This window comes from Capra hircus, chromosome 1 (genome assembly GCF_001704415.2).
Source record: "Capra hircus breed San Clemente chromosome 1, ASM170441v1, whole genome shotgun sequence".
Taxonomy (NCBI): domain Eukaryota; kingdom Metazoa; phylum Chordata; class Mammalia; order Artiodactyla; family Bovidae; genus Capra; species Capra hircus.
Genome location: NC_030808.1, coordinates 40,767,588 through 40,790,995, shown reverse-complemented (window position 1 = coordinate 40,790,995; position 23,408 = coordinate 40,767,588). Strand labels below are relative to the sequence as shown.

At 38.2% G+C, this 23,408-nt stretch overlaps 1 protein-coding gene across 2 annotated transcripts in view; it reads right to left on the bottom strand.

Moving 5' to 3' along the window:
* Positions 1-19,154, bottom strand: part of ARL6 (ADP ribosylation factor like GTPase 6) — a 35,808-nt gene extending 16,654 nt beyond the window's left edge. For both annotated transcript variants that reach the window (XM_018055720.1, XM_018055650.1), the window contains exons 1-5: positions 18,729-19,154; positions 15,395-15,544; positions 7,333-7,394; positions 6,042-6,110; positions 2,196-2,290 (exon numbers count right to left, since the gene is read on the bottom strand). In XM_018055720.1, coding sequence (XP_017911209.1) covers positions 2,196-2,290; positions 6,042-6,110; positions 7,333-7,394; positions 15,395-15,517 — 349 coding nt within the window. In that variant the 5' untranslated portion in view covers positions 15,518-15,544; positions 18,729-19,154. The remainder of the gene's footprint in view (positions 1-2,195; positions 2,291-6,041; positions 6,111-7,332; positions 7,395-15,394; positions 15,545-18,728) is intronic.

The window sequence follows — 23,408 nt, the reverse complement described above, 5'->3', positions numbered from 1 at the left end:
AGTTAACTCTTTGCATGAAGTGGCCAAAGTACTGGAGTTTCAGGTTCAGCATCAGTCCTTCCAATGAACACCCAGGACTAGTCTCATTTGGAATGGACTGGTTGGCTCTCCTGCAGTCCAAGGGACTCTCAAGAGTCTTCTCTAACACCATTGTTCAAAAGCATCAATTCTTTGGCACTCAGCTTTCTTCACAGTCCAACTCTCACATCCATACATGACCACTCAAAAAACCATAGCCTTGACTAGAAGGACCTTTGTTGGCAAAGTAATGTCTCTGCTTTTTAATATGCTATCTAGGTTGGTCGTAACTTTCCTTCCAAGGAGTAAGCGTCTTTCAATTTCATGGCTGCGGTCACCATCTGCAGTGATTTTGGGGCCCAGAAAAATAAAGTCTGACACTGCTTCCACTGTTTCCCTGTCTACTTCCCACGAAGTGATGGGACCAGATGACATAATCTTAGTTTTCTGAATGTTGAGCTTTAAGCCAACATTTTCACTCTCTTCTTTCACTTTCATCAAGAGTCTTCACTTTCTGCCCTAAGGGTGGTGTCATCTGCATATCTGAGGTTATTGATATTTCTCCCAGCAATCTTGATTCCAGCTTGTGCTTTTTCCAGCCCAGCGTTTCTCATGATGTACTCTGCATATAAGTTAAATAAGCAGGGTGACAATATACAGCCTTGACGTACTCCTTTTCCTATTTGGAACCAGTCTGTTGTTCCATGTCCAGTTCTAACTGTTGTTTCCTGACTTGCATACAGATTTCTCAAGAGGCAGGTCAGGTGGTCTGGTATGCATGTTGCTGCTGCTAAGTTGCTTCAGTTGTGTCCGACTCTGTGCAACCCCACAGACAGCAGCCCACCAGGCTCCCCTGTCCCTGGGATTCTTCAGGCAAGAATATTGGAGTGGGTTGCCATTACCTTCTCCAATGCATGAAAGTGAAAAGTGAAAGTGAAGCTGCTCAGTCGTATCCAACTCTTAGAGACCCCATGGACTAGGCATCATTAAAAGAATAATTGTATACATGCAATTTGACTTGAAAGGATTTCCACCATGCAGTGATATTTGAGAATAGGAAGATGCAGAAGAGTATACAGAATATGATCCTGTTCTAGTAAGTAATGATGACAGTCCTCATAGCCCCCAACCCTATATGGTTGGCTTTCTGTATCTGCGGACTCCACACCCACAGATTCAACCAACCATGCATGGAAAACACTCAGGGAAAAAAATTACAGAAAGTTCCTGAAAACAAAATTTGAATTTACCGTGTGTTGGCATTGTATTAGTTGTTCAGTCACGTCTGACTTTTTGTGACCCCACGGACTGCAGACCCCTTCTCCAGGGGATCTTCCAAACCCAGGGATCAAACCTGAGTCTGCTGCGTTGCAGGCAGATTCTTTACCATCTGAGCCATAGTATTTACATTTTGTTAAGTATTATAAGCAATCTAGAGATGGTTTAAAATACATGGGAGGATGTGCATAGCTTCCATGCAAATACTACTATTTTATATAAGGGACTTGAGCAACTACAGCTTTTGGTATCCTTAGGGATCCTAGAAAAAAATCCCCCATAGACACCAAGGGATAACTGTATATATCTTTGGTACCTGTATATGCTGGTGTGTGTGTATATATGTTGGTATATCTGTGCATATATATATATATGATATGAAATTATAAGCAAAGGTACAAAAGATAAAGTACCAAATTGTTAATAGTTATCTTAAAAGGGAACTGGAGGGCTGGCAGTAATTTTAAAATAGAAAAGATCTGTTTTAAAAGAATTCTCACAATAAATATGTCAGAAATACTGTGATTACACATTCACATCTACATAAAGATGGCAACCAAAATATTTTTAAAATGTTGAAACATCAATTTTTAATTTCACTCATTCTTTTTCTGGTCATCTACTTTGCCACTGATACATTATTTACATGATCAGGAAAAAAGGGCACTTTTAATTTCAGGAAATAAAGATCAAACACCTGGAAAACCCTGCAAATGGCTTTGAAATTTAAAAAAATATATATGGTATTACAAATTCCACATAATTAATATGCTTTAAAATAAAACAATTTTAAATAAGTTTATACAGTGTTAACAACATGTTTTGCTGAATCAAAGAACAAAACATCATACATGACCCCAAAGCATAGACATCACAGACTGAAAGACACACACATGTACCTGGATGATTCAGAAGAGTACGAAGTTCTTCTTTGGCCACGACCATTCTTAATTTATCACTACTATCAATGACAAAAATAATGGCTTGTCCTTCTCTGTGTAATACAAAGAATGAGAAAAATTAATGATAAACAAACATTTTTCTACATTAACTATTCATTTGCATATCTTAAACCATTTATTACGTCTTCATGTCCTATGATGATTTATCATTACAGGCGTTGTTGCTGTTCCTTATTAGTTTATATGAATAATTAATATTGCCATATTTTGGTTAATATATTAACCAAATTAGTCACATTTCACGTAAAGTAATTTTTATTCATTTGGATCATAACGTGGTAAATTTAATGACTCATTTCATAATTTTAAAAAATAACAAGTTGGGCTTTCCTGGTGGTTAAGAATCCACCTGCCAATGCAGGGGACACGGGTTCAATTCCCTGATCCAGGAAGATCCCACATTATGCAGAGTAACTAAGCCCATGCGCTACAATTCCTGAACCCACACTAGAGCCTGTGAATCACAACTACTGAGCCAAAGTGACTCAACTTCTGAAACCTAGAACCCATGCTCTGCAATAAGAGAAGCCACCACAATGAGAAGCCTCCATACTGCAACTAGAAAGTAGCCCCCGATTACTGCAACTAGAGAAAGCCCGTGTGCAGCAATGAACTCAGCATGGTCATAAATTAAAATTTAAAAAAAAAGGTAAAAACATAATCCTATTACACAGGCACAATCGTTAATATTTGCAAATAAATCGTTTTCAGCATTTTCTTTGTACATGTGTGTATGCATGTGCACTCAGTCCTGTCCAACTCTTTGCAACCCCATGGACAGCAGCCTGCCAGGCTCCTCTGTACGTGGAATTTTCCAAGCAAGAATATTCATACATGAATATCTACATTTGTATTTAAATGGAATCTTGTGTTTTATTCTGCCTTTCTGATATATATGTACACTTCCTTGATCTTTTTTTATAGTTTGAACTACTTTTATATGAAGCATTAAAGCATAAAGAAGCTTTCAATAAAGGTTTTTTGAAAGACGTCTTTCAATAACATCTTTCATTATACTGTAAAGTATAATGAGTATGTCATTAAATAGTGTATCAAACTTCTATTGTTGGGCTTCATAGAATACTTCCAATTTTCATTACTATGGAAAACTTTGGAATAAACATCCTCCCAAATACATTAAAAAAATTTCTTGATACTTTAAGACCTCTTCTTAGGAACAGAATACCTAGGGATACATACATGAAGTTTTAGATAAACACTGACAAATTAGAAACGCTATTATCAATTTTATAATACTATCAGCACTTTTCCCACTGCCTGGCCAGCATGGCTCTTATTCTTTTCAATTTTTTACCATCCTAACAGCATATTTGGAGAAGGCAGTGGCAACCCACTCCAGTACTCTTGCTTGGAAAATCCCATGGGCAGAGGAGCCTGGTAGGCTGCAGCCCATGGGATCACCAAGAGTCGGACACGACCAAGCGACTTCACTTTCACTTTTCACTTTCATGCATTGGAGAAGGCAATGGCAACCCACTCCAGTGTTCTTGCCTGGAGAATCCCAGGGACAGGGGAGCTTGGTGGGCTGCCGTCCATGGGGTCGCACAGTCGGACACGACTGAAGTGACTTAGCAACAGCATATTATTTTACTTTTCATTTTATTAATTTCTTGTTAAGTTCAATATATTTTCATATATTTATTAGACATTTATATATTTTTTTGTGACTCACTTATTCCAGTCATAAATCAAGATTTTTAAAGTTCAATGTCATTAGTACTCACAAGCATAAAAAAATAAAACAACTTTTTAATACTATTGTCTGTTACCATTTAAAAAGATGAATGCATTTTATTACAGTCATACATTACCAGTGGATATAGAAACGGATACAATTGAAAATATATATCAAGGGCTTTAAAAACATTCAGTCACTTTGAGCCAGTAATTTCATTTCCGAAATTTATACTAAGGAAACATGAAGTATGACAAAGATTTATACAGTAATATGTTAACTGAAGAATTGTTTATAACCTTTCAAAACTGAGAATAATCTTTATGCCCAAAAACAGAGAAATAATTAAGCAAATTTTGGCATAGGAAGGAATATAAGAAAATATTAGGTTGCCATGAGAGTTACATTCTTTTTATGTTTTCATGACTTATCAGAGAATGTTAAATGAAAACTATACAGCACATGGTGCATGCTGTAGAAGGCTCCTTTCTCAGTTATGTTAAACGCTATTTTAAAACAGAAGAAACATACTCAAAAGATATATTTTCTAAACATTAACTCCCTTCCCAGTATGCACTCTTTATATCTTAGACTTTATTACCTTTTTATATTCAAAGAGAAATATGCAAGAACTATACAATAATTAACATTACAGAATCAAATAAATGACAAAGGAAACTTCCTTTATAATCTCATTAGTACCCAAACAAATGCTATTAATGATGCAGTACATATTACACTAAGAATTTTCTTCTCTCTCAGTGTATACTAAACATACATTTTTATTAAGAGTAATTTTCTTTATATAACTGAGATATGACAAAAATATCATCATAAATAATTCTCAATACACATTTTTTTATGTATATGTTTGCCCAGCAGTCCCAGTCATCTGTTCTTTTCTGAAAGCAAAAATTATGGCTGGAGGGTATGAACATTTTTCATTTTAACAGATATTGAAAAATTACCCTAAAAAAGATGTTACATTATCTGTAAGAGTAGCTTGTTTTGCCAACAGTAGACTTAATCTTTTAAACCTTTTTTCAGTCTAATAGATTAAAATGCACTTGTTCTTTCACAGTCAGAAAAATATGCCTACAGGAAATTTACTATTATTGTAGATTTTTGAACAGTAACCATATTCAGCATTCCACCTACAGTGTATCTAAAATATTCCTGAATTCACTAACTTCTTCCAAAAAGATTTTAAAGAAAAAGAATGTTAAAATCAGAAAAAAATTTCCTTTAAGTACTATTTTTATGTAGTATTACATTTTCTGTAATAAAATTTTTTTAAGTATTAAATACATTTTTTTTAAAAGTTGTTTACCAAATAATTGGAAGAGGAATTTTAGAAACCCTATATTGAAACTCAAGTTGCCTTAATAACAAAAATACCTCACATTTCCCCCAGAGAATTTAATGCAGGATACCACAAACATAGCATATTTGGATCCTAGCAACTTGATAGCTGTTAATCTGAAGTAACTGGTGAGCACCTGACTTGCACACGCAGCAAAACATCTTGTTTATAACTGCTTGTTGAACGAATGGATCAACTGTTGGTGCTGCTATTTTAACTAAATTTATTCAGTAATTATTTACTGATCTGTGTGCCCAGAATCATCCTTGATCTTGAAGAAATAATCCGAATAGGAAAAAAATCCAACCCCCTTGATTATATGGTTATAAGATTAGAGAAATATGAATGGTTAAGTGCTGTGTCAACACTGGGGCCAGAATAATTGGGCATCTCCACAATAAATGGAATCTCCACAGAGGAGGTGACTTTTGAGCTAGTCCTTAAAGAATGAGTATATCAACCTTAAGCTGCAGAGAAGTAGAGTAGAACAGGACATTAAAAACAGAGACAACAGAACATGCAAGGCCCAAGGTTATGAAGAATCTGAAGCATTTGACAAATAATGTCAAGTATGATTATATTTGTTTTAAAAACTTAGAATCTATACTTAAATTACATAAAAATAAACATTGCAATCTAGCCCATGTAATCATTTGGATTTCTAATCACTACTTGTTGTTAAAATATAGCCATCTAGTTAACCAACATTTGCAAACATACTTACTTATAATAGTGTTCCCAGAGATTTCTGTATCTTCCTTGACCTGACATGTCAAACACTGTAAAAGACAAACTATAAAACAAAACAAACAACAACAAAAAATTATTACATTATAAGCTACTAAAACTTTAAATTATTATCAATCAAAGAAACCACCCTTGAGTATACAGTGTTCCAACTTGTGCCAGCTTTCAAGTACAAGTGCCACAGAATAAATTTTTTTAATATAAAGATGATTTTATAATAGTAACATATAAAAATATATTTTTATTTGCTAGTGAAATTATAATAGTCAGAACATGGAATAAACCTAGATGTCCATCAGCAGAGGAATGGATAAGAAAGCTGTGGTACATATACACAATGGAGTATTAGCCATTAAAAAGAATACATTTGAATCAGTTCTAATGAGGTGGATGAAACTGGAACCTATTATACAGAGTGAAGTAAGCCAGAAAGAAAAACAGCAATACAGTATAATAACGCATATATATGGAATTTAGAAAGATGAAACTCCAATACTTTGGCTACCTCATGCAAAGAGTTGACTCATTGGAAAAGACTCTGATGCTGGGAGGGATTGGGGGCAGGAGGAGAAGGGGATGACAGAGGATGAGATGGCTGGATGGCATCACTGACTCAATGGACATGAGTTTGAGTAAACTCTGGGAGTTGGTGATGGACAGGGAGGCCTGGCGTGCTGCAATTCATGGGGTTGCAAAGAGTCGGACATGACTGAGCGACTGAACTGAACTGAACGATAACCCTGTATGCGAGACAACAAAAGAGACACAGATGTATAGAACAGTCTTTTGGACTCTGTGGGAGAGGGCGAAGGTGGGATGATTTGGGAGAATGGCATTGAAACATGTATATTATCGTATGTGAAATGAATCGCCAGTCCAGGTTTGATGCATGAGACGGGGGCTTGGGGCTGGTGCACTGGGATGACCCAGAGGGATGGGATGGGGAGGGATGTGGGAGCGGGGTTCAGGATGGGGAACACATGTACACTCGTGGCGGATTCATGTCAATGTATGGCAAAACCAATACAATATTGTAACTAGCCTCCAATTAAAATAAATAAATTTATATTAAAAACAATTAAAAAAAGAGTTTATCTAAACTCTAAATTCTGAAGAAGAATCCAGATATAGTAGTACAAATATTTTAACGTCAGTGGGCTTCTGAAATAACAGATTCCTTTTTCTAAGAATAGCAGGAATAACTAGATAGATCTAATACCATTTTTCACCCCCAACTTCTTAATCACAAGTTAAATAAAATGAATTACCTAGACGATTTGAATTTCTGTATGCTGAATCCTATTGTTGGTACTATATCTTGAGACTGAGCCTTTAAGAAAAGAGACAAAGTTTAGAAATTTGCAATTACCGAAGATGCATTTTTCCTCAGGTTAAAAGAAAAGCACCCAGTTTTTCCAATTCTAAAATCTGCCACTAAGAAAATGAAAGGATTAAACAAAATCATAATTTTTGCAAGGAGATCATTGTGTGTGAATTCTTTATAGAAGTTTAAGGTTTACTAATTATAAATCTGCATAATGTGTGTCTTAATTCACATTTTGAGGCTTGCTGAAAGTTACCACCAACTTAAAATAGTTTCACAAATCTCTTTTAGCTCACATATAGGACTTCCTAATCTTCCATACTTATTGAGTTTGCAAATGCTACAGAGGGGCTTCCCAGGCGGCACTACTGGTAAAGAACCTGTCTGCCAATGTAGGAGACGTAAGAGAGGTGGGTTCGATCCCTGGGTTGGGAAGATCCCCTGGAGGCGGGCATGGCAATCCACTCCAGTATTCTTGCCTGGAGAATCCCATGGATAGAGGAGCCTGGCAGGATACTGTCCATGGGGTTGCAGAGAGTCAGACACGACTGAAACGACTTAGCAAGCAGGACACGTGCTACAGAGGATTGTTTTCATGTCTAGATGGTGAATATACATGGTCTCTACTTTCATGGGATTTATAATCTAGAGAAGGTAAACAACAATAAACAACTAAGATACCAATTTTGAACAGTGCTAAGTGCAACGAAAGGTGATTGAGGGTGGGAGACAATGGGGTAGAGGAGGGTTAGTTTAGCAATAAGCCTGTCTGAGAGAGATGACATCTCACCCAGTAAATGCTAAGAAGGAAAAAAGCTATGACAAGATCTGGGCAAAGAACAATCCAGTCAAAGGAAATAGCCAGGGCAATGACTGCAAGGAAGGGAAGTATTCACCACTCAGGAAAAGTTGAAGGCCTGTATGTCTAAAATATATTTATTAAGGGAAAGACTGTATGTAACCAAGTGAGAGAGGTGGGGCCATGGTGGAGACTGAGTGGAAAAGAGACTGCAAGAGGGCAAGAGTATAATGGGAGACCTGCTGATATGATCCACAGGCAAGTAAAAGACCTTAAATTGACAAGTTAACTTGCCAATTAAGTTAACTTAATTTTACCATCAAAACTTTCTCCTTTGGAATAGAAGTCCACTCACTTTCTGACCCAGATGCCTAAGAGTTATTCTTGACTCCTTCTTTATTTTACATCCCCTATACAACAATTCTCTAAGCTTTATTGATTCTGCCTCACTAACTTAGCTTAGGTCCTCATCATTTCTTGCTTCAAATTACTACAACAGCCTCCTGATTACTCCTAACTGCTAATACAACATCTAAACAAGTTACTTCTCTAAGCCTGAGTTTTCTTAAATGTAAAATATATCATTACTATCCTTAACTCTTAATGTTGTCATGAGAATTAAGTAAGCCAATAGATGCAAAATACCAGTGTCTGGTCCATAGTAAACACTCAACAAATGGTTGTTATCATTAAGAATTACTCTCTTACTGATTTTAGTTTCATACCCCAGTCTTCTTCATACTGCCAAAAGTGTAACCTAAAAAAAAAACTCCCCTTTGAGTTCATCATGTTGCTTTTATGTAAAAAGAGGAGGAGTAGAGGGAAAATTGCTGCCTCACATCAGTATGTTCACTTTGGTAGTTTACTCCTGAAAATTTAAAATTCAAATGGAAAGACATAAGGTGAAAGGTCCCTGGAGCTTGGTCACCTTAACAGTAATGTGCTAGTGAAAAGACTTCCCAGAGCTGCCCTAATTTTGGCTTTCTGAAATTTGTTTACTCAGCTTTCCCTTCTAGTCTGTGAGCTGCCTAGTATTCTTCCAAAAATCTCTCTCTTTATGTTAGACAGAATTTATTTCCTGTTACTCAGATTCTTACCTCATATCTTAGGGGTCCTTCATTGTACAACAAACTTTGGAATAAAGAGTTTCCTAATTTTTGTTGTCCTAAAATACAATACTGTTTTGATTTTATGAATTTTCATGTGCCAAAGTGATAAAACCATCAGCTATTATTATTAGGAAAAAATAACAATAATAAAACCCACTCCAGTGTTCTTGCCTGGAGAATCTCAGGGACGGGGGAGCCTGGTGGGCTGCGTCTGTGGGGCCACACAGAATCGGACATGACTGAAGTGACTTAGCAGCAGCAGCAACAATACTAATAAATAGTTGAACGTTTAAAGAAATCTCAGAAAATATAGCTCAAATGAGTAGCCTTGAACTATAATTCTAATCACCGAACTGTAATTAGAAATTGGCTAGCCTGTCCGTAACCACCCAGTTTCTTTACAAACTCTTTGTGTTTCCAGAGAAGCTACCCTTTAATTTTCTGTTTTAACAGGGATATAATTAATCAACTTTCTTTTCTTTTCTTCACTTCTAAAGTTCTAGTGGAAGATAATTAGAAAGAAGAAACTCCACTAATTAATTAGGACAGGACATGATATGTGAGCTGGTACTTTCAGATTCAAGTGTGATTCATTTTCCTCTAAAGAATCCTGAAATAGTCTTCACTGATTAATTTCCCCCTGCTCTATTCAGGAACAAATACATTTGATGATTCTCTAAGTTGGACAGGGGATGTTTACAAACCAAGGGAAGAGCGCAGGAATTAATACCTAAGTGGATTAGGCCATCTGAGACAACCCAGTAATAGACCAGTATCAGTAAGACTAGAACAAGGTTTCCAAGAGAGGCCCTATTTGGTAAGTTTTACTAAATCTGTTGAAAATGATATCCTTGGTATGATTAATAATCATTCCCTGCCCAAAAATGAAAATTAAAAAATCACCCATCAGTCCATTTGTACAAAATTACATTTAACTACTAAGAAATATTCTAGGTATTTGGGAAATCCCACGGAGAGGAGCCTGGCAGTCTACAGTCCATAGGGCTGCTAAGAGTCAGACTTGCCTTAGTGACTAAAACAACATTATTGAACAATGTAAGATCTATGTTCTTATGAATTTAATTTTATGATGAAGAAAATGTAATAACTGATCAACTGAATATATGAAGCAATTTCAGATTGTTTTAAATGTTAAGAATATAAAACTGGATGACAAGATAGAATGAGAGCGTTTATGTTAGGGAATGGGGCAAAAGTTAGAATTTTAGAAGAAAGGTGTTAATAGAGCACATCTCTTAGTATGACACTAAGACTAGATTCTCGAAAAGTTATCAGGTTAAAATTACCTCTTTTCTCTCCTTATCAGTTTAGAAAAGATCAGCAACCTTAACATATTAACAACAAACGAACATTAAGAGAGCTTAATGTTAAAAACCAGTTTGGGCTCAGGAAGTATCTAGTTATCTAGAAACTGACTTTATCCCTCTGCAAAAACATATAAGAGACTATTTTACTATAAAATGAGACTTGTAATTTCTTTCAAGACATTTCCTAATAGAGGATCATATATTTCTATTCAGTTCAGTTTAGTCGCTCACTGGCATCCAACTCTTTGCGACCCCATGGACTGCAGCACACCAGGTCTCCCTGTCCATCACCAACTCCCAGAGTTTACCCAAACTCATGTCCATTGAGTCGGTGATGCCATCCAGCCATCTCGTCCTCTGTCGTCCCCTTCTCCTCCTGCCTTCGATCTTTCCCAGCATCACGGTCTTTTCCAATGAGTCAGTTCTTTGCATGATGGGGCCAAAGTATTGGAATTTCAGCTTCAGCATCAGTCCTTCCAATGAACGCTCAGGACTGATCTCCTTTAGGATGGACTAGTTGGATCTCCTTGCAGTCCAAGGGACTCTCAAGAGTCTTCTTCAACACCACAGTTCAAAAGCATCACTTCTTTGGCGCTATACTTTCTTTATAGTCCAACTCTCACATCCATACGTGACTACTAGAAAAACCATAGCCTTGACTAGACAGACCTTTGTTGGCAAAGTAATGTCTCTGCTTTTTGATTTCTATTACTCACCTCAATTCATTAAAAATAATATTTCTCATAGTGGATATAAGCTCACAAGAGACTGTTCTTGGGTTCAAAGGTAGGGAGGAAGCAAGTGTTTTATCTGTGCCTGGGTGACAGGTTTTAGGGCTTTTAAGAAGTCCCATTTCAAGTGTCCTCTTGGCTATAATCATGAAGTTGTTGTTGTTGTTGTTTTTAAGTAAAACAACTTACTCTGCTCTCAGAAGGTAGAGGTCAATTGCTCTGAGGAGACAGGATAGTTGCCTAAAGATTAACGCTCAGAAAGTGGTGTCAGAAATTAGATGATCCCCTTAAAAATAGCCCTGGAGTTAGTCTAGGCTAGTTCCATAATTCACCAGTGGTAGCAGAGAGATGCATATGCTGGAAAACAAAAGATTAATTAAAAAGCCTCAGTAATTGGCTGCATGCCCAGATGTTCCTGAGGGCTCTTCCTGACTAGTATAATGTGTTAGGCAGGGTCAGCAGGTCTTGCACAGGACTAGTCTGAAATTGGGATATTAGATATTTTAAGATGGTAGACTGAGCTCAAGATGCCTCCTTCCCCTGCTGCCCCAAATGATCAATAATGTTTAGAGAAGAAAGCTGTTCCCATCCATATCAAAGATTATTCCTACAGTAATAACCATGTTTTGGGACAGAAGATCACTATACTATTGGGGATGATGGAAAGAGATAACATAATTTCCATTTTGTTCTTTGAATGTCATTTCTGCCAATCTGAGTACAGTAGGCACCAGGGGGCTGACACACTTTGGTACTATTAACTGTGGCTCTGGTTTCAATGATTTTGTACTTATTTGACACAACTTTTACAAAAAAATTTCTTTTGAAGATATTCCTTGATGTAGAAGAAAATGGAAATCTCTCTTATAGAATAGGACCTTACCTGAAGAACTTCCTTATAATCTTGCTCCCTTATGCTGCTAGGCTTACCTGCAGAAGTGCTGCACATCACCAGCCACTAAGTTTCTTAATATTAGCCCAGGTTGATCCACTGACAGCCAAACCATCCGTGGAACTAGTTATGGACCCAACCACAGCTGGGTATGGTTCTCTAAATTCAATCTGGACTCCATTCAAGTGGGTAGGGGAGAAGGCAATGGCACCCCACTCCAGTACTCTTGCCTGGAAAATCCCATGGCCGGAGGAGCCTGGTGGGCTGCAGTCCATGGGGTTGCTAAGAGTCGGACATGACTGAGAGACTTCACTTTCACTTTTCACTTTCATGCATTGGAGAAAGAAATGGCAACCCACTCCAGTGTTCTTGCCTGGAGAATCTCAGGGATGGGGGAGCAGTGGTGGGCTTCCGTCTATGGGGTCGCACAGAGTCGGACATGACAGTAGCAGTAGCAGCAAACCTAGACAAGCAGGATCTCTCCCTGAGGAGGAAAGCTTGAATTCTGGGACATGAATCATAACTCAAGAGAGTGTTAGCAAGTCCTCTGGCCAGAACTAAACCTTGCCCTCCAAAATTAGTATTTCAATAAAACTGGAATTTTTTTTAATCTCTGATTTTAGCGCATCTATTTCAGCTGATTTCCAACTTGATTGGAGAGCCCCTTAAAACACCTAAATTACCTTCTAACTCCATTTTCAACTTCTTATCCCAGCTGCCTCAAACTAACTGCCATTTGAAAATACACCAGTAGTTAGTTGTTTCACATGGCAAACTCTCTCATATGGAAGAAGGGAATGATGACCGCAAGAAAAGAAATGATGGCATTTTTGTAATTTGAGAGCAATCTCAAACTAAACAGAAGTAAAAATGAAGCTGTTGGGGAAAAGGTGGTGGGGGACAGTAGGAGTTCTTATTCTGCCCAACCTGAAGCACTATTTGGAGGCAATGAAGTCCACTTTCAATTACCATATTTAGGAGAAATGCTTCCTACTATCCAGCCTGTCAGTCACTAAGAGCACTAGTTTCCTAATTTTGAACCATCTGCTCGATTTATGGTGGGCTGCTGTTTATGGGGTCACACAGAGTTGGACATGACTGAAGCGACTTAGCAGCAGCAGCAGCTCAATTTATATGCAGCCTATATATTTTTTCATCAACATTTTCCATTGATTGACTAATGGTTTTTATCTAGATAAAAGTATTTACAACTGTCAATGTTAACTGTTTACCTCTACCTACTCTCCTATTCTTTCATACTTTGTTGTTGTTTAGTCACTAAGTCAAGTCCAACTCTTTGCAACCCTATGAACTGTAGTCTGCTAGGCTCCTCTGTCCATGGGATTTCCCAGGCAAAAATACTGGAGTGGGTTGCCATTTCCTTCTCCACAGAACCTTTACAACCCAGGGATCAAATTCACTTCTCCTGCACTGGCAGGTGGGTTCTTTACCACTGAGCCACCAGGGAAGCCCCTCTTTCGTACTTACAGGACCCCTATTACTAATGGAAGCAGCAATATGTCCTGCTTTAAAAAAAAAAAAATCTAGCCTCATTTACAGATAGGGTAGCCAGTGAGGTGAAAGAGTAGTTAGTTGAGGCTTCTAGGTAAGCTCTTTAAAGAGGACTTATTTGGCAGGAAGACTTTTTCTTTTGCTTGTTCTTTTCCCATCTCTGCAACTTAGGATATAGACAGCATATTAAAAAGCAGAGACATTATTTTGCCAACAAAGGTCTGTCTAGTCAAGGCTATGGTTTTTCCAGTAGTCACGTATGGATGTGAGAGTTGGACTGTGAAGAAAGCTGAGTGCTGAAGAATTGATGCTTTTGAACTGTGGTGTTGGAAAAGACTCTCGAGAGTCCCTTGGACTGCAAGGAGATCCAACCAGTCCATCCTAAAGGAGATCAGTCCTGAGTGTTCCTTGGAAGGACTGATGCTAAAGCTGAAACTCCAATACTTGGCCACCTGATGCAAAGAACTGACTCACTGGAAAAGACCCTGATGCTGGGAAAGATTGAAGGCAGGAGGAAAAGGGGACGACAGAGGATGACATGGTTGGATGGCATCACCAACTCAATGACCATAAGTTTGGGTAGGCTCCAGGAGTTGGTGATGGACAGGGAGGCCTGGCATCCTGCAGTACATGGGGTCGCAGACAGTCAGACACAACTGAGCAACTGAACTGAACTGAGGATAGTTAACTAAGATGGCCATGTGGAGATTCTGAAGACCCTGAAGAAAATCAGGCACTAAGGATAGCAGAGAGGAAAGATGGAAGGTGCCTGGACCATGCAGCTGCCACACCAGCCCTGGAATATTTCTTCTGGACTCACTGAGATGACAGAAAAAGAACCCTCCATCTTCAGTCCACTATTATGTGGGTTTTCTTTATATACAGCAGAACCTAATTGTAGCTTATACTTCCCAGATGGCACAGTAGTAAAGAATCAGCCTTCCAATGCAGGAGGTACAAGATGTTTGATCCCTGGGTGGGGAAGATCCCCTGGAGTAGGAAATGGCAACCAACTCCAGTATTCTTGCTTGGAAAATTCCATGGACAGAGGATTCTGTCAGGCTATACTCCATGGGGTTGCAAAGAGTTAAACAAGACTGGGCACACAGCACAACTGGGCACACAGCACAACATAACTCATACATTATGTGGTGAATGTGCTAGCTTATATATATATTTCACTTATTTAAATAATACATTCATGTACTTATGATTTACATCACTTAAAGTCATCTTGCTTGCTACTACCTATACGCACATAACACTCTTGGGAAACTGGCTAATTATCCACAGAATCTGTAAAAATGATCCACCTTTCCCTTTGTTTTGCTCCTCTTGTAAAGAGAAAGTCAAAACGAAGGCAATGCTACCTGAACGTAAACTCCACAAATTTTTGAAGAGCTTTTGAGAAGAAAAGGCATTTGGAGAATATTCCAGTTTAAATAGTCAAGATTTACCTACATATTAGCATAAAATACACTTCATGTTATGGCTGGCTAATACTTATTACTTTACTAAAGGTATCACAAATTTAATAAGATTTCATAATGTGACAATGATGTTACAATGACAGACAAAATAATCCTCCATTAGCTTTAGCAGAAAATACATAATGTATCTAATAAATATACTTACATTTGTAGGTTTAAGTTTATTAATGATTGTTGTTTTGCCACTATTATCCAGCCCAAGGCACAAAACATGAACTTCCTTCTTTTTGAGGCCAAGCAAGCCTGAAAGTCTGTCTAGCAATCCCATAATGTGAGGCAAGGATTCACAAATCAACTGCAAGTCAGGGGGAAAAAAAATTAACACAGGCTTCTTAAATACGGAGAATATAAGCATATGTACCCCAAATTTTTAGAATTTACAGTCAGTGATATTGTGAAAACCATGTCAATGTAGCTTTGCATTTAGTAAACAGAGTTTAAGCTGATTACCAGAAAGGAGTCTTAACTGAAATGCAGATTGGCAGCTAATAACCCCCAGCAACACAGAATAATGCCCTTGAAATAACTGTACATTTCTTATTGTAACTTATAATACTTAAGAACAAAATGTGGTTTATTTAGTATCCTATGGAGTCTACCATTTGTGATACTTGAGAATATCTGCAGCCTTTTCTGGAAATCTGGAAATATATGGGTAGTGATGTTCATATGGAGCCTGCTGCTCAAATAGAAAGTAGAAGGCAGACCAGAATAACAAAAAAACTGAAATTTTAGGCTGCCTCATTTGAGTTCACTGGTTAAATCTTTTTCTAAAGCTAATCCCATTGTTGCATTTTGCAATAATATGAAGTAATAAATATTAAATTCACCATTTTTGTTTGCTGACTATATTCAATTCAGACAGAAACAAAAAAATCCTGATTTATCTTCATCTTAACTTTTCCTTTGTCCTCACATATCTTGGTAGTTTTGTAAGTCAACACAAATCCATTTGGGAAGGTTATGTGTAAAACACATACACACAAACTGAGTATTGTAAAGTAAAATAAAGTAAAAATAAAAATTAAAAAAAAATAAAAATAAAACACATACAAACTGAACTTTAATACATTTTTGTTTCTTTGAAATTATAACTTATATGAAATTATCTGTTAAGTATTTTTTAAAAGAATTTTAACTAGTGAACTAGTGAAGAATATGAGCGTAAATACCCAATCTTACATTTTAATCTCCTTTTCTCAAATACTATAAAGATTTCCTTGTTAATCTGTTCCTGAAGTCCCTATTCATTTATTAATTCTTTCTTTGAAAAAAATCCTTCAAATGCAAACTTTCAAAAAAACTCCATCAGCAATAATTACTGATGACATATGGCTGGCTATGTGATAACTTTATGGCTATTCATACCCTTCCAAGGTACTGTTAGATTTAGACTTCAAATCTCCAAATGAAAATTCCCAAAGGTACTTCCTTTGGGGAAACCACCATCCCAATCCCTCAAAACATTAAACTGTGGTGGGAGAAGAGAGATACATACCCCTTTTGGCAGCCCTCAACTGTGACAGGGACTGCTACGGCAGTAACCACTATATACCTGTGTTCTAAACATTTCCTATTACTCTCCAAACCACCATTTTCAAAGTTCTCTAAATACTAGTCTCATCTCTATCTAGAAACTTGCCATCTTACAGCTCCTTCAGTATTGTTTACTCCATACCAAAAAGGCAAGACCATACCTTGAAGGATGTGAGGATGCAGCAACTTGAAATAAGAAGTTTCCAAGACAACTACATCTGAAAGGAGGCTGCATCATCAGTTTCGGTTAGGCCCCTTCAGGGATTATTACGAACAGAAATTTCAAAACTGAAATTGGAAAATGATGCGCAGAAGGGAAGCTGCAGTGCCCTAACCAAACACAGGGCCATGGTTTTCTTACCCAAGGGATGGGTTTCATTTGAGATACTCTGCTTGTGCTGCTTGAATCGACTTTGCTCCTTGTGGTAGAGATTCAAATCTCACTCAATCCATTCCTTTAAATCTCAGCTTAAGGACAGGCATTTGTAGAATCTACTTTAAGTTAGCCTTTTGATATCATGAAACAATTCATACAGATCATTTTAATTTAAATTTGCCATTACTCACTTTGCTATTAATTATACTAAGCATATTGATACAGTCTTGTGTCTTGTTTTTCATTTCTGATAGGAGTTTGACAATTTAAAAAATATGACCACTTCTTGTATCATCCCCCTCTGAGCAGGGCATTGATTGTTAAAAGCCTGATATCTGAATATTTGTTTTTTCACAGAACCTTGGATTTTGATTTTCCGTTCCCTTTTCCTGGATTATCAAACACCTGATGCTTGTCACTGAAATGCTTTGGGACACACAATTGAAAACAGAAGTCAGCTGTTCTAAAAGATATAATTACATTTATTGAAGTTGCTTTGTAAACAAGTATCACATCGCCTTATATATGCTTCTATTTTTTAGTAATTATACATTTTTATAAATTTACTTTTCGCATGTATGAAATAAGGAAATAAAAGATAACAGTTTAAGTCACTCAATATTCATTAGCCATGTCCTGGGTGCACAGGAGAAGATGCAATTAAAATCCTATAGCCACGATTCTCAATCCTGGTTGCACACTGGAGTCAGCTAATTGGATTAGGATTTCTGAAGATGGAATCAGGGCATCTGTATTTTAAAGAAACATTGTTTCTGACGTAGAGTCACTATTGAGAATTTGAGACTTTTAGAATAAAGTCTAAAATTTCATGCATAAAACTTGTACACAACTTGGCGCCAATCCACCTTTCCAGTTTCTTATATTACTGTTTCCTCTCTCTGCACACCAGACAATCAAATTCCCTTAGCTGTTATCTGAGAAACCGCTTCTTTTTTTTTTTTTTTTTTTTTGGTCGCGCGCGGGGCATGTGACGATATTAGCTCCCCAACCAGGGATGGAAGCTGTGCCCTCTGCAGTGGAAGCGCGGAGGCTCAACTACTGAACCGCCAGGCAAGTCACAGAAACTGCTTTCTAAAGAGCCTTTTAAACTTGTTTTCAGAAAATCCTGAAGAATTTGGACGTTATCCACAGTTAAGAGCTTGGAAGGTAAGGGTACAGGGAGAGAGGAGTCGAGCAGAGGAAACACCGTAAGAGGTACTTTGTAACTCTATAAAAATGTTTTCAGGGAGAATTACAGAACACTCTTCCTACCCCCAATAAACATTTTTATTCAGCTTTCAGTTTTTGATGGTGAAATTTCAATTACACTTTCTACACAGCAAACGAAAAGGCCCCAGTTGGACAGTGTTAAAACCATCCAATAAAACAAAAATTCACCCAAAGCAGTTCAATGAGTTCTCTGAGCCACCAGCCCACTTTTTTTATAGTCCTCACACATTAGAAACAACTACACGGAGTGAAAAACATGAGGAAGAGCAATTCTAAAACTGGTGGCGGCGGGGGCTCCGGGCGGCTCTGGATACAAACATTGGGGTTGAGGAGATACCTGCTCTTTGCGGTTAGTCTTGTGGGCCCGGGAGTTGCTGAAGAACAGGAATGAACGCACTCGCTCGTCTCCGCCTCGGGGATGGGAATGTGGTGCGGGCGTTCTGGGTACCTTTCTCTCTAGGCCTCCACAGAAAGGATGCCCGGACCAGAGCAAAGCCGCCTCCACAAGTTGGGTAAAGGGGTAGCAGTCTCTTCCTCAGCCCAAGTATCAGCGGCTGGGCAGACGCCTCGGTGCGTGGCGTTCCCCCGGCAACCGGAGGTTCTTCCGGTCCGGGGCCACGCCTCCTCAGAGGTCTTAGCTCGTCTGCCGCCTTGCTCCTGTTAAAGGGATTGACGAGCTTCCCAAAATGCCTGAGGAACAGTGAGGAGTATTAAAGAAGTGTGAGCAAGGGTGACGGGTTGAACTGCCGCCTCCTAGCCAGGAACCGCGCAGCCCCGCTGTGGAGCATGATGGGAGTTGTAGGCGCGCGCATAGCCTGCTGGGAGGTGCTTGGCGTCCGCGTGGGCCAAGGGCTTTTCTCTCGGTGCGCTCTCCCCACCCTTTCGGGAATGTCAGTCTCTGGGATCAGCGCTCCCTGCCGCGTCGGGGGCACAGAGGAGTGTGAATTTCCGTCGAGCACAGGCGCAGTGTGGTGGCTACAACTACAGGACCCGACTGTGCGCTCTAGGGCGAGGAGTGCGGGAGAATTGCCTCGTTGCCTATCGCATCCACCCTCTTCCAGGCTCTGCGAGGCCTCAGGTCCAAGAGTCCTGGGGAAGCAAAACTGTTCGTGTAAGCAGGGAGAGGAGATAAACTCACAGGCATTTTTCGGCAAAGGAAGTCTGCCTGTAACCGGGCTACTGAGCTGTCTGATCTCTAGAGATTTCCATGAGGCATAATCTCTTATGATTAGATTACAGTCCCCAGAAGCAAATCGGCAGCTGGTCCGGAAGGGAATCAGTAGTTTGAATGCTTCAAGTTAGCTACCCTCTTAAGATGCTCTGGGGTTTTATAGTAATGGACTTCCCTTGTGGCTCAACTGGTAAAGAATCTACCTGGGTAAAGAATCTACCTGCAATGTGATAGACCTGGGTTTGATCCCTGGGTTGGGAAGATCCCTGGAGAAGGGAAAGGCTACCCACTCCAGTATTCTGGCCTGAAGAATTCCATAGATCCATTTGGGTCGCAAAGAGTCGGACACGACTGAGAGTCTTTCACTTTCACTTTAGCAAACGGATTCATCTCCTTTGTTAGCCATGAATATGAGATTATTTACCCCCTCCAACTACCTGGTGTTATGTTTACTACCCGACCTGTTCTTTCGCTTTTCAATATTTTGGCCTATTAAGTGGATTGCGTGGGTGCGTATGTGCTAAGTCGCTTCAGTCGTGTCCCACTCTGAGACCCTATGGACCAAAACCTGCCAGGCTCCTCTGTCCATGGGATTCTCCAGGCAGGAATACTGGAGTGGGTTGCCATTTCCTTCTCCAATTAAGTGGATTAAGAGAGTGAAAAAGAGACTAGAAGGAATTATATATTAATAAAAGTAATAATGGGAGAAAGGTTGTATTTGCATGATCATGAGGTGCTTTTTCTTTTTTTCGAAATTTTCAAATGTGACTGTATTATTTTTTACAATGGAAAAAAAATGTGGTTCTGGGCTGGCGACTCTGTTGAAAGACAAAAACTAGTAAAGCACAAAACCCCGAAAACCTATAGCTGCATATCCAAAAGAACTTATTGACCAAGTCTTTGGAAAAAATGGAATATGGAAATAAATTCTTCCTTATTGTGTGGCCTTAGGCCAAATAACCCTGCTCTATTGTTCAGCTTCCTCACCTTCAAAAACATTATATAGCTCATTTGGTGGTTTTGAGGAATAAACAGGTAACAGAAGTATGTATGTTTGACACATAGTAGGTGTTCAATAAATAATTTCCTGTCCACCTTTGTCCTGAAATTTTTATTATATGGATAAGATTTTTAAATGTGGTCTTAACTTCTGACTAAATAAATTTTACAGCAAGGTGTTGATTATTTTTCTGTGTATCTGGATTTTGCAACTCACTTTGAAAAAAGTTGGAAGTGAAGTGCTTACCTTTTTTTTTTTTCTTAGAGCTAAGCAGAAATCTTATGTTTCAGGAAACTATAGTGGACAGACTTAATTTTCTTGTTTGGAATTGATATTTTCTGGCTCTGGATTGAGTTCTGTTTTTGATTAGTACAAAACATTTCGTGAAAACTGGAAACAAAATGGAAAGATGGGATATCCAACTTTTCAGTCAATTTAAGCAGATGATATAATTCATCTGAAAAATTAGCTAAGTGAATTTTTAGGGTACATAATTCTCTCACAAAAATTTAGCTAGGTAAATAGTTATCTTAGATATTTGTAGTTGCTGTGTTGGCTTCTTATTATTAGAGTTGAAACAGTGGTATAAAACCCACAGTCTAGTCAATAATCTGGAAAATGCCAGTTTTGAAACTAACAACCTTAAAAAAAGTAAATATTCCATATGGTAGAATCTGCCATTTTGGGGCTTTGCCAACCCAAACAGATCTCAACAGTACACTCACAGTTCAGTATACAAATTGGTTTCACTTGATTTAAATAGTTAGTTTGGCTCTTCTCATTATGAGAATGAGATGCTTTAATAGTCATATTTAATTTTATGAGGGCTACTTAAGATACCTGTTTAAGGAAAGAAAATTTCAAGTACTCTATTACCAGATAAATTTCATACTGGCTTTTGGAACTATATAGAATTCTAAATGAGAGAAGAGTGAGATATGATGAATACAGCTCTATTCTGACTAATTCATGATGCTTTTAATATCTTTTCTTACGAAGAATTAAAAAAAAAAAACAGAAAATCCATGATTTGTAATATACTGAAAGTTCTTGGAATGAAATGTTGGTGGTCTAAAGCTGAACAGTTGTACATTATTTGTATCTTTTGGTCATCTGCAATTTGTGTACAGTATTACCTATGCAATGAGCATTTAATTTATTTGAATCTCACAAAATATTTTGCTGATATAAAATCACTACAAAAATATGTGCTAATTATTTATAGTGATTTATGTCACCCTGCTTATTTAACTTATATGCAGAGTACATCATGAGAAACGCTGGACTGGAAGAAACACAAGCTGGAATCAAGATTGCCGGGAGAAATATCAGTAACCTCAGATATGCAGATGATACCACCCTTATGGCAGAAAGTGAAGAGGAACTAAAAAGCCTCTTGATGAAAGTGAAAGAGGAGAGTGAAAAAGTTGGCTTAAAGCTCAACATTCAGAAAACGAAGATCATGGCATCCAGTCCCATCACTTCATGGGAAATAGATGGGGAAACTGGAAACAGTGTCAGACTTTATTTTGGGGGGCTGCAAAATCACTGCAGATGGTGACTGCAGCCATGAAATTAAAAGATGCTTACTCCTTGGAAGAAAAGTTATGACAAACTTAGATAGCATATTCAAAAGCAGAGACATTATTTTGCTGACTCAGGTCCGTCCAGTCAAGGCTATGGTTTTTCCAGTAGTCATGTATGGATGTGAGAGTTGGACTGTGAAGAAGGCTGAGCACTGAAGAATTGATGCTTTTGAACTGTGGTGTTGGAGAAGACTCTTGAGAGTCCCTTGGACTGCAAGGAGATCCAACCAGTCCATTCTGAAGGAGATCAGCCCTGGGATTTCTTTGGAAGGAATGATGCTAAAGCTGAAACTCCAGTACTTTGGCCACCTCATGTGAAGAGTTGACTCATTGGAAAAGACTGTGATGCTGGGAGGGATTGCAGGCAGGAGGAGAAGGGGACGACAGAGGATGAGATGGCTGGATGGCATCACTGACTCGATGGACGTGAATCTGAGTGAACTCTGGGAGTTGGTGATGGACAGGGAGGCCTGGTGTGCTGCGATTCATGGGGTCGCAAAGAGTTGGACACAACTGAGCAACTGAACTGAACTGAACTGATGTGATTTTCTTCCCTGGTGGCTCAGATGGTAAAGAATCCACCTGCAATGCATGAGACCCAGGTTCAATCCCTGGGTTGGGAAGATAACCTGGAGAAGGGAAATGGCAACCCACTCCAGTATTCTTGCCTGGGAAATCCTAAGACAGAGGAGCCTGGTAGGCTATACAGTCCATGGGGTTGCAAAGGGTAGACACAACTGAGCAACTAACACACACACATGTGAATTTATGTCTTGATCTTAATATTATTTTGAAAGATTACAGCTGTGATTTTGTCTTCAAAATTACTAATATATCTAAAGAGCATCTAGATTTAATAGACTAAAAGATAAGTTATATTAAATAATGGTGAATACAATAATACAAAAGCCACAAAGTCAACCACCAGAACTATAACTTTTATTTGCTAATAGATATTTTAATAAACAGGCTTACTCCATCTGTAAGACCCTGATAATGCCTCTTAGGAAATCATAGAAAAATAAAATACAGTAATTAGCAACTTGTACTTTGTACAAAAATCTTATTATGTTGCTCAGCAGATAGGTTTGCTAAACACCATATTCTTTCAGCAAATGGATAGATGACATATGTAATGCAGCTCACCACAAACAATCCCTCATTGAGAGCTAAGCATTCTAAAACACTATTACTTGTAAGCATGCCAGCACATGAAAATTTACATGAAACATCATATTACAGTAGATTTTTATAAGATGA